The 16,045-nt window shown below is 30.5% G+C and overlaps 1 protein-coding gene across 2 annotated transcripts; it reads right to left on the bottom strand.

The window, feature by feature from the left end:
• Window positions 1-1,091: 1,091 nt before the first annotated feature.
• LOC139493315 (uncharacterized) lies at window positions 1,092-14,424 on the bottom strand. Of its 2 annotated transcripts, XM_071281594.1 has the most exons (6): window positions 14,272-14,424; window positions 10,497-10,683; window positions 8,204-8,286; window positions 4,593-4,682; window positions 2,549-2,563; window positions 1,092-1,425 (listed from the first exon to the last, which is right to left on the bottom strand). In XM_071281594.1, exons 1-6 carry the CDS (start codon window positions 14,402-14,404, stop codon window positions 1,205-1,207), a joined length of 729 nt encoding a protein of 242 aa, XP_071137695.1. In that variant the 5' UTR covers window positions 14,405-14,424; the 3' UTR covers window positions 1,092-1,204. The 2 variants fall into 2 exon arrangements, with proteins under 2 accessions (XP_071137695.1, XP_071137696.1); XM_071281595.1 differs by lacking the exon at window positions 2,549-2,563.
• Window positions 14,425-16,045: the final 1,621 nt, after the last annotated feature.

The following is a 16,045-nucleotide window of genomic DNA, read 5'->3' as shown; positions in this document are numbered from 1 at the left end:
TCGTAATGCATTTTTGGAGTGTATGTTAAAGGTAATTCATAACACCAAATATAAATATTTTTTCCGCTATAGTTTAAAAAATATTGCCGTTTATATTTCGGTGGTGCTTAACTTTTGGCGGACTGTATATTTGTCGAACTGTATTCATACGATGATGAACAGTTATACTGCATTCTTTTAGGCAAGCATATAACAACAGTAAATATCGACACTGACAGTTTTCTTTGTATGTGCCACGTACACGTTGCACTCTGTGTTGCTGAGTACAACAGAGAAGCGGAAAGGATTATACAGTAGCGTGCTAAGTACATGAACTATCGTTAGTTAGAGCAATTGTCTTAAAATGGTATTTTGGTAATATGCTATAGTTATTGTAAATAGTGTAATATTGTAATATGTCATTCAACGTTAATAAGAATATGTAGTGCACCTGTATCCGAATAATCCGCTGAAATTGGTATCCAACGAAGAATAAGGAACTCAAAGTATTTGTTTCAAACTTTCATACTTCCATTCTTTATTGCATATCAAAAGATAAACATGTAAGAATGAACTTGTTAACAAATTAACAGACAAGTAAATTTCATAAATGATTCGTTATTTTCTCGTTTGTAATATTAACATGTGTTATTTCGAAGCCATATAAGGTTTGGGTTTTGGTCATTTTGAAATATCGTACGGTACCCTATAGTTGTTTTAGAATGACTGTGTCGTTTGATGTCGTACTACATCTTGCTTTTCTATTCAAGAGTTTCAGTTATAAACATAATATAGAATGAATACCATTCAAAAATAATATTCAATAAACACAAACAGTTCTGTTCAAAATGACTTAAAACGAGGACAAAAGACTATATGTTTTATTTTAGGATAAGGTATGCATTAATTCCATAGATAATAGTGACAGAAGTCGAAAAGCCCGTTTATAAGTTCAAATTAAAATAGTGGTACGTTTTATCAGTGTAATACCTTATTGCACTGTATGTCCACATTTGATTAGTGTTATACGTTATTGCACTGTATGTCCACATTTGATTAGTGTTAAACGTTATTGCACTGTATGTCCCTGACGAGATTCCAAAGACAACGAATATACTTAAATAATTTTATTTCTGTTTCATGTGATAAAACACAATTATCAATTAATCTTTATTCGCAGTTTAGACAACTGGAACTCAAATTCAACAAATCTGTCCATTTTTGTCTAAGTGGATGGATGGATTTGCTTTTTCTTTTCACAATTGCTGCTCGAAGTTTTTGGGTCTGCTGTAGTCGTTAATGGTACAGTTAACGTTGTTAGTTCAGTTATTGGTTCAGTTGTTGTTGAGCATGCTTTTGGGATGGTGTCACTCATATTACAAACTACACCAGGTGGGGAACATGATGATGGTCTATTACAGTCTAGCGACAGAGGGAGTGGGGTAGCTGAAAGTATATTGAATGTAAATAAATTTTTATAGCATGCAACACACTGTGTTTCTATCTTTGTCTAACAACGCAAGATTCGACAACAGAAAAGATGATAATTAATTTGATCATGAGTTTTATAATTTTAAAAATGATTTAATAATTATGTTAATAAACATATATTGTTAATAAAATAATCAAACTAGTGATTATTAAACAACAATTGTTGAGATAACAATCGAGAGTGTGTCTACAGCATATCTTCATTATTGGTTAAAAGCTACTTTCGGTTTACTCAAAGTTACTATTGGTGTCCAAATATTGTTTTCTTCATACTGATTTTAAAGGTACATACGTTTGTCTAAAACATAGAAGATACTGATCAACTTCCAGTTTAAAACAGTCACTTGCGGTCTCATATAATAACTGTACATGTACTTCTATAATGGTTGAAGTCTGTTATCTATATCTTGCACACAGAGATAGTTCTCGTATCACACTGCATGGAGTGTGATACGAAAAAAAGTTACGACAATCTGCCTTAATTTGATTGACATATCGAGTATCACAAGACGGTATTTACAAATACAATAGGTCTTTTCACAGAAAGGTGGGAAGACCTAATGATCAGAACAAGTAATTTCTGTGAAAAGATCTCATAATCAGAACAACGGCAGATGTCTTTGATTAGAAAAGTGGAGAGATTTTATAATAATAATGATTTAGAAGCTGTTACTTTACCACAATTTTGTATGATTTTAAAGGCAATGACTCATAGAAGCTATCATTACATCGCTGCAGACTGAATGTAACATTTCAAAAGACCTGAAATCCAAATTCTTAAGATCTCTTTTACTTACCATTCATGCAATACATTGACTTACCATTTATGTATAATACAGAAAAAAGGAAATAACTGTCATATGGAGTCTTTTCATCGCTGAATTTTTTGAATTTCCTCAGACTTCGGTATTTTTCGATTTTATTTGTGATTAAAAAAGGACAAAACAACATGAGGAAAATAGAAAGACATAACAATAGAAAAAAAAAGTATAAGCAAAGTATGAAGTATATAAATCACTTTTATTTTATATCTGTTTTTCATTCCAAGCAACAAAGATAATGTATGGATAATACTTACACGGTGTTCCTGTTTCTTAAATAAAGATTTGAAAAGATAAAGAACTGTGTTCTAAAAATTATTCATTAAACACAAATTCATGTTTACTTCTACTACTTCGTTTATATCCAGTAAGAATTTTCATACTCGTTTTTTGTAGTTTTTTAATTGTAATTTGTTTTTATTTTACATTGTGCATGTATAGCATTCGAAATTTTAATTAACATGACAAAAAGTGTTTAAATTGTTTTTATATACGTTAATTTTAATATTAGCACTATTTTTTTTTTCAGAAACTATTCTTAAGGTGGCTCGTGAGTACAAAAATTTCAGCAAAAAATTAAACCTCTATTTTTTTCATTACAAACTTTACTTATTACCCTATTAGTTATTACTTTACGATATGGTACAAAAGTCAACCTAAAAAAACAATTCGGTTTGGCCCCAGATGACTTTTAAAATATTTATATCATTGAAAAAACTCAAAATTATCCCATTGGTGAAAAAATGCCATATTTTGCATTAAATTTGAAATATATTTTTTAACTCATCAGTGACCTATATGTTTTATTATTGTTTTCAAATAAGCTGTACATAAACTAATTAATTGTAAAATTTAAGCGATATCTGTAATTAGGTTATTTTTTATTTTGATATTACCTCTTTTTCTCCTATTAGCTCAACAGAAAAAAAAGGACATCAACAAAAATGTATGTTTCTTCTGGAGGCAGATTGTAAGTTAAATAAACGGTGACCCCATTTTTCTATTTCATTTAATTTTAAGTATAGGTTCAAGTTCATATATAAAAAAATATAGCGAAATCCTATATTAGAAACAAGAACTATCTTTAAAAAAGATATCCGACGTATTTAAATTTGAGTATATTTTTAAAACTATCATTTCGATATCCTTCAGAAGCACACTGACTTAATGATGCAGAACCTCTTTAATAAAATCATCATCTGAATGTAACTACAAGAAATTCTTTACTAAGTCTGGTTATATTAAGGCAATAATATTATAGGGTTATTGCATGAATATTGGGGAATATTGTCCCGAGTAGAACTTTATATTGCACGAGCTTGTGAGTGCAATATATGTTTTACGAGGGACAATATTCCCCAATATTCATGCAATAATCCTTTTATTGTATAGCAATATAATATTTGAAAGGAAAAATTAGTTTAAACTAAGATTTAAACGTTGGTGACGTCATGAATTTTGAAGATTTATTGCACTAGTGCAATATTATAATTTATTGCACACTAACTGTTGGTTATGTTCTGTGGCAAATATTATATTGCTATACAATAAATAAGAATATTGTTATGACATCTAAAAATTTTATTTGTCATAAAATCTAGTGCAAATAAAAAGAAACAAATATACATATACTACTGTTTACATTAAACTTAATTTATGGTTTACAAAGCTATAAACTATTTTTAGTATAAGTAGTATCTTTCTGTTTACATTCACCAAAACCCCGCGGAAATCTCACATGCGTAGGTGCGTTCTAAAAGTCATGTTCCAGGTGTACGTTCGTACAACAAAATTAACATTGAAAATTATATAATTGTCCGGAATAAACAGCTGTCATGGATGCAAAGAGCTATTGGAAAAACAATTATTTTAATAAAAATATAAATCTTTGTAAGATCTAGTTCAAATATTTATAGATTTTCACTTGCTTTCCATCACGATATAATTTACGAGACGTTTTTTCAAACACAACCAATCACTCACCATGGCAGCATTTTGTCCAATCACAGAAAGGATCTTCGAGCATGCGTAGTCTGTTGCCATAGTGAAGCGTCCTTAAGTTCAAAGTGCACTAACCGAAACTATACCGACTACGTCGGGAAAAAAAATGATTTATGCCCAGGAGCCCCCTTGAAAGATTTATAAAAAGATTTTTTTAAATAACTTATAATGCAATTTTGAAAAGAACAGCAGACAAATCGGGAAAAGATTTTAAAGAAACTACACGAATAAAACCTTAGAACATCTGAAAAATATCTTAAGAAAAAGTTCATATTTGTTCATTTAGAATAATGTGCTTACCTACTGTATACAAAAACAAGAAGTCTGGAACTTTACAAAATGCACATAAATCTGTAAATTCTCCTGTCTTGTTTTTCAAATCGAACCCATCTGCAAAAGAACAAAAAAATTTGATGTTTTAAAAATACATCAATTATTGCATACATGAACACTTTTTTTGTATCAAGATTTTTTCAATATAAATTCAATAAAATTGAGAATGGAAATGGGGAATGTGTCAAAGAGACAACAACCCGACCAAATAAAAAACAAACAACAGCAGAAAGTCACCAACAGGTCTTCATTGTAACGAGAAATACCCGCACCCGGAGGCGTCCTTCAGCTGGCCCCTAAACAAATATATACTAGTTCAGTGATAATGAACGCCATACTAATTTCCAAATTGCACACAAGAAACTAAAATTAAAATAAAACAAGACTAACAAAGGCCAGAGGCTCCTGACTTGGGACAGGCGCAAAAATGCGGCGGGGTTAAACATGCTTGTGAGATCTCAACCCTCCCCCTATACCTCTAACCAATGTAGAAAAGTAAACGCATAACAATTCGCACATTAAAATTCAGTTCAAGAGAAGTCTGAGTCTGATGTCAGAAGATGTAACCAAAGAAAATAAACAAAATGACAATAATACACAAATAACAACAGACTACTTGGACACTTTACCATCATTTTGATAAATTTCCTCTTTACCAAACTTTGAAATTTTCGAAAAACATAGGATTTTCTTATTCCAGGCATAGATTACCTTAGTCGTTTTTGGAATTTTGGGTCCTCAATGCTCTTCAACTTTGTCCTTGTTTGGCTTAATAAATATTTTATGAGCGGCACTGATGAGTCTTATGTAGACGAAACGCGCGTCTGGCGTACTAAATTACAATCCTGGTATCTTTGATAACTAGTACTACTAAATACTGCCTTTACACATTGGCATTTTCTTAATTACCGTTTTCACTTTGACTTATAACAAGTATCAGTTGAGCGCTTACTGCAGGAAGTTATTATATAGTTATATGGTATATTCATCACAGATGACAAGGCTTGTCATCTGAGAACTTCATATATATTGATTTGTTTTTGGCTAGCCATCTTGAACGATGGCCATTTTGAAAACATGATTTCCCAATATATCATTATTCGCTAATCTTATTAATTCACTGTTTGCATTCATACATATTTTACTTATCTATATTTGATATTCACAAAGAAGTCTGATAAGACATGTACATGTTTACCAAATAAAGATATCAGTATCAGAAGTTTTGTTACTTACATGTTTGCCTTAGTAACTTTTTAAAGCAGAAATTTCGTATATAAGATATAATTTATGACCGAAAGTTTTTGTTGGAAAAGATCAAAATTGTAGATTTCGAAAACCCTGGGGCTAGATATCAGAAGAAAATTATTGACGATTAGACTGGAAGGAAAATGTGAAACGGCAAGATATGACATGTCAGGGTTTGCAATGCCAAGCAGATACAAATGGAACAGACATAGACATTTGAGCTGGCAATCACTCTTTTGGTGCAAACATATGAGGATGTTGGGTTTTGAAATGCTTTTCCTTTCGCTCAATTCGAAACAGTTGAATGAGGGCTATGGAACTGCAGAAGCACTCATGAATCACAAGGCATAATGGCAAAAATCATGTCAAACAAATGCTTAGATCTCAAAATATTTCACCACTAAAAGGGAAAACATACTAAGATGCCAATTAAAAGACAATAATGAGTAACCAGACACTGTAAGGTAACACTGGATCAACAAAATAAATGACTGCAGTGGTTTTTTTTTCTGTGGTGATGTATCTGAAGATCTCCATGATACATCGACATTTTCAAATCGACAAAGTAGGGCATGACTGTGCACCTGTATTACCAGACATATTCCCCTAGCCAAAGTTAGAGCTGAAGATGTCAACTCACTAATATCCTGCTTGATGATTGATAAAACTTGACAAACTAGCAAATCAGAGAGTACAAGACACAGAAAGAAAGGCAGCAATCTTTTATCCTTGGAGCTGTGCTTTAAAAAATAATAAAATACATTGATGGCACACGGTCTGGAAAAGGTATTGTACTTATCTCAAAACTTGCAGATCACGCTTAATTGTACAGTTCGTGCCGGGAACAACTTGGAGTTACCATGGAAGGAAGAACTGATACAGCGCTGTTAACAAAAGGTTGAGTGGCAGACAAGCATACCATTTCTCAGCTATAATAGTTCAATTGTGCAACTCGTAGTCAAAAGGATACAACTGCAACTTATCAGTTCTCAGATAGAGAGTAAGACGTCTCAAAGATTGTGGAAATGATTCATTTTGAAAGCCTACATTGAATGTTCCTGTAAACCTTTTTAAAGTAGTAAGCCTAACTCTTCATACTATTCTAGTTTATTTGACTAAGATGCCTTCATCATCACGACTAAAAGACATGGCCTGTTTCATAACTTCCCCATCATATTCGTTGAGAATCCGGAGAAGGACGTAACCATTTATGTGTGCTTGCATATCCTCTATGGCAGCTAGTTTTAATTTTTTAGAAGTGTTGTATTAATCATTCCTGTCATGACAACTCATATTTACTAGGAACATTCACTGTACAATTTACAGATATCATCAATTTCAAATATTGATTCATCACAACTGTGGCTGGTTATTTTACTGTTTTTTTTTCAATCCGTGACTCATCTTAGACTATCGTTTTTCCTGACAAAATATATTTGTCTTGAAAGGATTAATACCTTTTGCCTTGTGATTCTCCCATTACATGGCCTTCGTCAACTTGGAACAGTTGTATGCTTACAACAAATGACTAATTACCAGCTCAAATGTCTATGTTTTCTCTTTTTGTATTTGCCTGGCATTGTAAGTCCCCATGTGTCCTCTCTTCGCGTTACGGAATTCTTTCCAGTCTATTTTTTATTATTTTTTTCAGCTCCAGCGATTTTAATAGCTATGCAATTTTCCTTTTCAACTTATAGTGGTCATAACTCATATTGTATATACACATTTTGTTTTGGTGGTAAAAAAGTAACTAAGACCTATATGCTTTACTGACATTAAAAAAAATTACGTATTTACATACATTTAATTCTTAACCATGTTTACATACGTATGGCTGTTTTAGCACTTGGTGAATATATCCTATATTAACGGTCATAAATAAATGATTAGCAAAACTAGTTGTAAATGCAAATAAAACTTAGTATTAATTCAAAAAACAATTTAGGATAGCGAATAATGATATATTTCCAAAATGGCCAACATTCAAGATGGCAACTAAATACCTCAATAGTCCTCAGTTGATATTCTTTGTCATAAAAAATACGAATGTTTATCAAAATTGGTAAAAAAATATTTTTCATATTTTTTCTAATTATTTTTATTATTTTTTTTGGACATGATTTTAAAATGGCCGCCCAGAGCCGCTATTTTAAATTTCTGAATTGGGTCCATAGCTAAAAATGATAGTTATGACCTCAACTAACACTCTGCAAAGTTTGATGCTTTTACCACAATCTGAGCAATTGTTTCACAATTCGACTGGACTTCATGTAGTTATTGTACGGATTTGCCAATTACAAAATAATGAGATTAACACTATAAAAACTTACTTCTACCGCCCACTTTAATCTCCAGAGGAATTTCAGGATCATAAAAGATCGTGAAGCAAAAATAACTCTCTGCATCGGCAAACCTGAAAAAAAAGTGAAGATATAATAAGCTAATGTTTTTCAAAGTATGAATTCCGTTTTTGTATCAGCATTATTATTTTTTAATTTGTATTATGTAAATTTATGCAAATTTATGCAAACCTTAACTAGAACAATGTAGCACACTGTATTGCATAATGCGTTATCAATATGATACAAATAAATACATGGGCGAATACCAAAGTCCAAAATGAGGTATTGCTTAGAATACATTAGAAGGTTTATTTTTTCATAATTGTTTCACCCAGCGGCTCGAATTGGTAAAAGGTTTTTTCCAAATAAATGAGACAACAAAATATGTAAATAAAGACAAACATCCATCATGACAACTAAGATGAAAGAAATAAATAACAATCATTAGATAATTACAAATCAGACTGAATTAATCAAACCATAGATGTTGTCAACGTAAAATTTAATAAACAGTAGGCAATTGAAATAATACATAAAACAAAATAAAAACAATAGCTTACAATTTCAAACGTTGAAAAATAATTTCACTTCCAATTAGGTGATTCCTTTGTGAGATTTTTTTTGACGAGGGTTAAGTCAAAATGTATGGAAATAAAAGTTACGAATGGTTATGGCGTTTTTCAAGATTTTAATTACGAATACTATCGACAGTTGAAGATGTGCTTTATATCTTGACCATTTTCTCGATATTGACTGAGATGGACGACTTCAAACTTGTCACAATGACAAACGTGATATTATAATTTTATAACTTTCCTTTTCCCAGTAGCATACCATCTGCGACACTGTAGGCGATTATACATATATCAGTTAAAACGTTACTCTTTTGCATGTAAAAACCCTTCGGACTTTCTAATTAGGATGTACTTTAAAATTAATTAGACGACAAATCTATGACGTAAATTAGGAAGTAAGTATTACGGTTGCAATCACAAAAAGGTCGACCAAAACAATGCGTCGGTATCTCTAATCACCAGCTGGATGTTTTTGTGATCTTACCATGCATATCTAAATATAACTTAAAGAAAACAGTATTTTTCTGTTCTGTTATTAATACCGATTCTGTTCAATTTCTGATTTTGACATTTTTACTTTAACTTTGACTTGTGAAATTAAATTGCATGTGACGCATTTATACCAGAATACGTTTACGCGACAGCTAAAGTGAGAGGTTGGGCTAGCATCCAAACCAGGTTCAATCGACCGTCTTCTATAAGAAATTGCCTGTGCCAAGTCAGGAATAAGACAGTTGTTAAGGGCATACGATACAGTTTTGATCCCGTATTTACATTCTTATAAAAATTCCATACAGACTATTTTTTACCTAATAAAATACGTAATAAAAGATATACTACATGTGCTACTTTTTGAGTAAAGTGAGGTATAAAGTTTGTATATTTGCTCAACATTTTGATTTGTGGCCGTATTTTCCTTTTCGAAAGAAAGACATAACTTTTTTTTGTTTTAATAGATAAGCACAAATTGTGTTTTGTTAAATGATTTGTAATTTAAGTATTTTATAAGTATTCTAAAAGTGTATACATCTTTATCTAGAAATAACTCATATTTAGCAAATGTTGATGAATGTAGAAAAACACATCATGTTTTACTGTTTATTTATCAAAGGAGTAGGTCCGGTAAGGGCCGATTTTAGCCTCAAATTTCAGGTTCATCTTACAAAAGATTTTGACCACTTTTTAAACACTTAAGTGTCTATTTTATTTGAATCAATTAGTTTATGTGAAAGATTTTAACTGATTTAGTCATAAAATCAGTTATTTATAACCACCCGTTTGATATGTTTGCGCTTTCAATTTTGCCATTTGGACTATTTTCCCCTTTCAGTTCCTTAATTGTATTTTCTATGTATTATTATAATAATTATTAAATTTCCATTTGCCTAGTCTACAAAATATACTGATTTGAATTTTAAGGCCGGTTTAATCTTTTGAGTTTTGCATTGTTTACCTATCGTTACTTTCATCTGTCCATACTTTGGCATCATTGTTAAAATAATTGTTAAACTGAATAAACATAAAATGTTAAACAAAATAAATGTAATGCATTGGTCACTTTTTGTGATCAGAAAAAAAACTTCATGCAGTGCAATGAGTGTTATTTACATTTCTTAATTTAGAAATAATTCATTGATAAAAATAAATTGCTGAAATTAATATTGACAACAAGATACACTTAGGAAGACATTTTAACGTTAGCATACTTCAAAATGAGGAATCGTTCGGTTATTTGATAACAACTGAGATTGTAAAGAGGCGATTCGGAGTCTCCATAAAGGCTCGTTTTACCATCAGCACTAAACTTCCATACTTCACCATACGTAGTTCCAAAATTATAAAATGTTTGATTGCGCCATGGACAAGGGAAATAACATGGAAATTCAGTCAGACCTGAAATAAAAATTAAAAAATTCAGTTTAAATAAGTGAAAAATAAGATAAGAGAAAACAACAAGGCTTGACTCCCCTTTAAATGAAAAGTATATAATATGTTCTGTTTTAAATGTATTTTTAATATATTCGTTCCATGTTCAGAAAAATCATGTTTATATCCCTGCACAAATATGTACAATTTATCTTTGTGATAATATTCCCAACTTTGTTCATCATTTATACCTCTTTTACTCTTTAATTATTATCATCACATTTTGTATTATATGGTTCAAAGAATCCACATGCTACATGTAGGCTCCTTGAATTTTATATACTAATGGCTATTTGCCAAACTTCTTTTCTCAATAGTTGTTCTAATTGGAATGGGCCAGTTTGACCTTGTATTTTAGCTATATATGTAGTTGCAATACCACATTGTTTTCAAAAACCTGTCAGAATTTATCTTTGTTTCTAATAAATAAATACTTGACATCAGTGAAGTTTAATCCTGTCCAGTACTAAATTTTACATCACAGTTAATTGCATGTAAGAAAAAAAACATCACTGGAAGTTAACCAATCAAATTTCCACCCCTTATTGTTCATGTGTACAAGCTTTAGCTGCCATGTAATCTCAAGATTTAAAAAATATTTTCTAGAAACACCAAATATAAAAGAATGGGGCTTTGAAACACCCAATATATATATTTAGACTCAGAATATTTTAATGCAATGAAATGTAATATTAATTTTCTATTACTGGCAAATTCAAGGGAATATCCTTTTTCGACCTTTTGTATGCAGCCAGATGTGACATACGATGATTTGGTGGTATTAACCTAAAGTGTTTATCTATGTTGTCAATGCGTAATCGGTCACACCAGAAACGACATCATGAGCCGTAGACAGCAGTATAAGGCATCTATTATTGCAATGTTTTTCTTGAAATAAGATAATCTTAATGTTTTATCTTTGCTAATTGCATTTCAAACTTTATTTTAATTACCTGTTATTAACTTTTACTGTGGCACATTATTATATTTGGTCGTATGGTCAACTTACTTTAGTGAACAATTTTCATTTAAATTGATGAACAAATTGATTACATTTAGAGTTGTCATTTGACTGCATTTTGCTCTATGAAATATATTTGTATTTTTAATCATAACATACACTAGTTGCTACAAAACTATATATTCATATGGATTTATTTATTTATTTGTGAAGTTCTGTTTTTTTTGTTGAAAATTATCTGTATTTTTCAGATCTGCCATTCGCCTATTTGGTTTTAACTTATAAAGTATGGGAACGTTCCACATTTTATTCATATACTTTTGTCAAACATTGGACTGCTTATTAAAATACGAAGATGTGTTATAATAGCCAATAAGTCAACTCTGCACCAGAGACAAAATAAAATAGCAGTTTAAAACTTAAGATCATCGTATTTTTAACTTTCAACTTTTATTAACACTCTAGACAGTTTACACTGTAACAAGAGGCAGACAAATAATACAAGTAATAATTTACAATGGTGAACAAGATAGAAAGAAATATACATACATAGTTCATCATACCTAATTCTCTGTACACAAGTATACACATACATAACACGTGATAATCATTCAAAGCTAAAATAATGGGATATGAGATCGCCAGTCGATTACATGTAAGTGATAATATATTAGAATTATAGATATTTCATAAGTTTTTTGATAAAAATAGACAAATTATTTAAGACTTTTACAATACATAGTGACATCAAACCTTTCATTTTATATTCTGAAGGGTTAACACTATAGTAATTTGGGATATATGCACGTCTTAATTTTTTAACCTCGTCATTTTGACATACAAATAAGTAATGAAACTGATTTCCAATACAATTATTTTTGCACAAAGTACATTGTCTTTCCTCTTTTGGAATATTATGCCATTGACCAGTTTCTAGTGGAATTCTGATATTTGAGCATCTAAGTTTGGTAATATATATTCTATTTTTTTTTAATTTTACCAAATAATTGCATTCAACAATGAGCAAATGCCATCCAAAATGACAAAATTAAAACAATTCAAATCGGAAAACTTACGATGTGACTTATGTACAAAACTATGATCTAAAAATAATCTGGAAATTCAGTAAGACACGACAATCACTGATATACAGGCTCCTGGCAGGCCATCTTCCATAAACAGGTATTGCATGAGTGATCTAATGAAATTAAACTAGAAAACTCCCTGTTATAAATATATAACTTTCATCAATTCACAATGTATGACTGCAAAACCACTAGGGATTAAATTTTAGTTTTACAAACATTTTAGTTAAAAAAAAGTTTTTTTAAAAAGGCCTTTAAGAAAGAAAGACATATTTAACATGCCCAAAATGGAATGTCATTGTCTGAAAGTTATTAACTGATAAGAATTGGCAAAAGTGAGGGTTTCCTCTACAGAAAGATGGATTTTCACCTTAATGACACACATTTCTCAAGTTTGAGATCCAAATAGATAAAAGCAGGTTAACCTTCCAATATCATAGAAAAGTAAATCAAAAATGCATTTTTGAAAACAAAGGAAAACGAGATACATTATGCTGGATTTAATTCGCTATCAACTCATCTCATTACATAAAATGTCGTCATTAGTTAGTGTGTTAGGAAGAAAAAGGAGTAAGTCCACAAAGGGTTTGAATTAGCTTTGAACGTCAGAAGTTTTCTTGATCAGGCTAGAAACTCCACATTTAAAATTGACATAGAAATGATATTGATTACCTTACTATATATAACAATATTAATTTTCTTGAACCATTTAGTTTCTGAGATTCCAAAAATTACCAAGAGGAAGAAGAGTTGTACATATAATGTGAATACATAGAAACCCTGATCCAATCTATCTTTTGCTAAAAGTGTTCATCCTTTCCAGTATTGTATGTACTAAAAACGTTCCATTTTTCAGTAATTCCTAATTCAATGTGCAAAAAAATGCATTATAAATAGTCATTCGTAAAGTTAAAATTCCGCTGATTTGTTGAACTACTGAGGTGATCCATTCAATTCACAAACTTAATATAAATGTAAATACAATTACACCGATGAAATGTAGTTCCTAAAAAATCTACTATAAAGGTAATTTATTATCCTGATGTAATTTTCAATATCAAATGAAGCTGAAACTGTATATCAGAAGTAGATAAGACACAAGCAGTTTTTAAATGAAGGTCTATTACTAATACAAAATAAATTCTTTTTGATACATCTTTTTCTGAATATAAATGAACAAGTTCTTTAAAAATTGAACATTTGACAATGTATAAAATGCACATTAAACCGTTAAATAGAAAATGAAATCCACGGATTTTACTTTAAAGTTGATATATTTGCTGCTTCGAAAAAATAAACTATAGAACACTTTTTAATGATATGAAGACTTAATGTTCTCATCCAAAGAATTCCTATTATACTATTGTGCCTAAAAGGACCACATTCCTTTTTATGTTAAGTTGTTTGTTTCTTCAAAAAGAATATGACTATAACACAGCCATCACTTTTTCGTGTTTTCAAATATAAAAATCATCATTGTTTAACTAGTAAAGACAACAATTTTCTTACCTGCAGACATGTCAAAAAGTAAGAAAATAAAACAAATCACAAGGTGCTTGTACATGTCGTCTTCTATAACATACACGTCTGTCCCAATTGAATGCGTATACAATGGGAATGAAGAAGCGATGCTTTTGATCATTAGTGTATATTTATGGTATATAATGTTTGGTGTTTTTATCTTACCAGCTGTGGCAAGTTAAAACTTCCTTGATAAACAAAAAATTAAATCAATTATATTTGCGTAAACAACTGATTACAGTGTCTCCATAATTAGTTGAGTCTTCTACACATGTTGTGATTCTTCGTCGTAAGGACGGAACTATTGGCTTGGTCTGTTGTACATTTTATTACAAATATTAATATATGCATTGAAAAACGTCTTGCACAAGTATTTTAAATGATATAAACCGATAGAATAACAGAATATGTTACCCGAGGGGATAATATAATACACACACCCTCTTCATTTGACGAATTGTAGTATACAACTATTCACTATACAACTACCAAGATTACCTGTAATATGTTTATGATTAAATGATAATATTGAGAGGAAACTGAGGATTTTCATGCAATGTTGAAGACCCATTAGAGGCCTCCGGCTATTTTCTGCCTATTGGTAGGGTTGCTGTCCATTTGACACATTCTTATTTTCATACTCAATTTGTTGTTGAAAACAAGCTTTGAACATTGTAATACCATGTTTAGCGTATTGTAATTAAATGTTTATCTCACTAAATTTACATGTTGTAATTGTTATTAAGCTAAACCGTCTACAATTTTAAACTTGTTTTGCTTGACTGGCCAAAAAAATGAAGAAACAAAATCAGATTACATTTGAGACTGATTAATGGGAAAATTGTTCGCTCTGAGATTTTTACGTACAAATAACGTTTGTCAGTGTTTACTAACTCTGATGAACCTCAAATTTGCAAGTAAAAGATGCCTTTGTTTAATCTTTGTCAGTTATAAATAGTGCAGATGTTCAATAAAATGAGCCTGTTAAATACATAGGTCTAAATTTGATTTGAAAACATAATTTGAAAATTGGTCGTTTTGAATAGATGGGATTATTGTTTAAACTGTCTCCTCTACATCATATTACCAAATAACGAATAACGATTTTCAAAATATTGATGCGATGCATTTTTAAATTTATACAATATTAGATTCAAAACGCGCTAATACGTGTTGTTAACAATCGCGACATGTCTCTTGCGCAAAATCTTTCATAAAAAATAACATCACTAAATCACTGAACTCCGAGGAAATTTCGAAACGAAAAGTTCCTAATCAATTGGCAAAATAAAATACTCAAACAATCAAACGAATGGATAACAAAATTCATGTTCCTAATTTGGTACAGGCTTTTTCTTATATAGAAAATGGTGAATTAAACCTGGTTTTATAGCTAGCTAAACCTCTGACTTGTATGATAGTTGCATCAAATTTCGTTATATTTAAAACAATGAGTGAAGAAAACAAACAAACAAAAATATGGGTACGGCAGTTCACATTGTGTTTAAATTTCAATCACTGAAAACCGAATATGTAAAGCAGAAGCAGAAAATGCATTTATATCAAGCGTATAAGCAAAGACACAATGAGATATCTTGATATACAACCATTTACATATTTCAGGGCTTGACGTATCATAAACTTAGATTAAGACAATACGTCTGTGGTATGTTTCGTCCATTTTTCACTGTATAAAAACAACATTTATGAAAATGATACAAGAAAAATACAATACATTCTTCCTTGTGACAACTTTTAAGGG

Source organism: Mytilus edulis, chromosome 10, assembly GCF_963676685.1.
Source record: "Mytilus edulis chromosome 10, xbMytEdul2.2, whole genome shotgun sequence".
Classification (NCBI taxonomy): Eukaryota; Metazoa; Mollusca; class Bivalvia; order Mytilida; family Mytilidae; genus Mytilus; species Mytilus edulis.
The sequence above is the reverse complement of the archived record's forward strand: the minus strand, read 5'-3'. Positions and strand labels throughout refer to the sequence as shown.

What these genes read in the sequence shown, in the direction of transcription:
- LOC139493315 (XM_071281594.1), bottom strand. Translation starts at nt 14,404, where the DNA reads ATGATCAAAAGCATCGCTTCTTCATTCCCATTGTATACGCATTCAATT. An exon ending in GAACGATTCCTCATTTTGAA is followed by an intron (nt 8,287 to 10,496) that starts GTATGCTAACGT and finishes CTTTTTTTTCAG; the next exon opens with GTTTGCCGATGCAGAGAGTT. An exon ending in GATTAAAGTGGGCGGTAGAA is followed by an intron (nt 4,683 to 8,203) that starts GTAAGTTTTTAT and finishes GTTCTTTTGCAG; the next exon opens with ATGGGTTCGATTTGAAAAAC.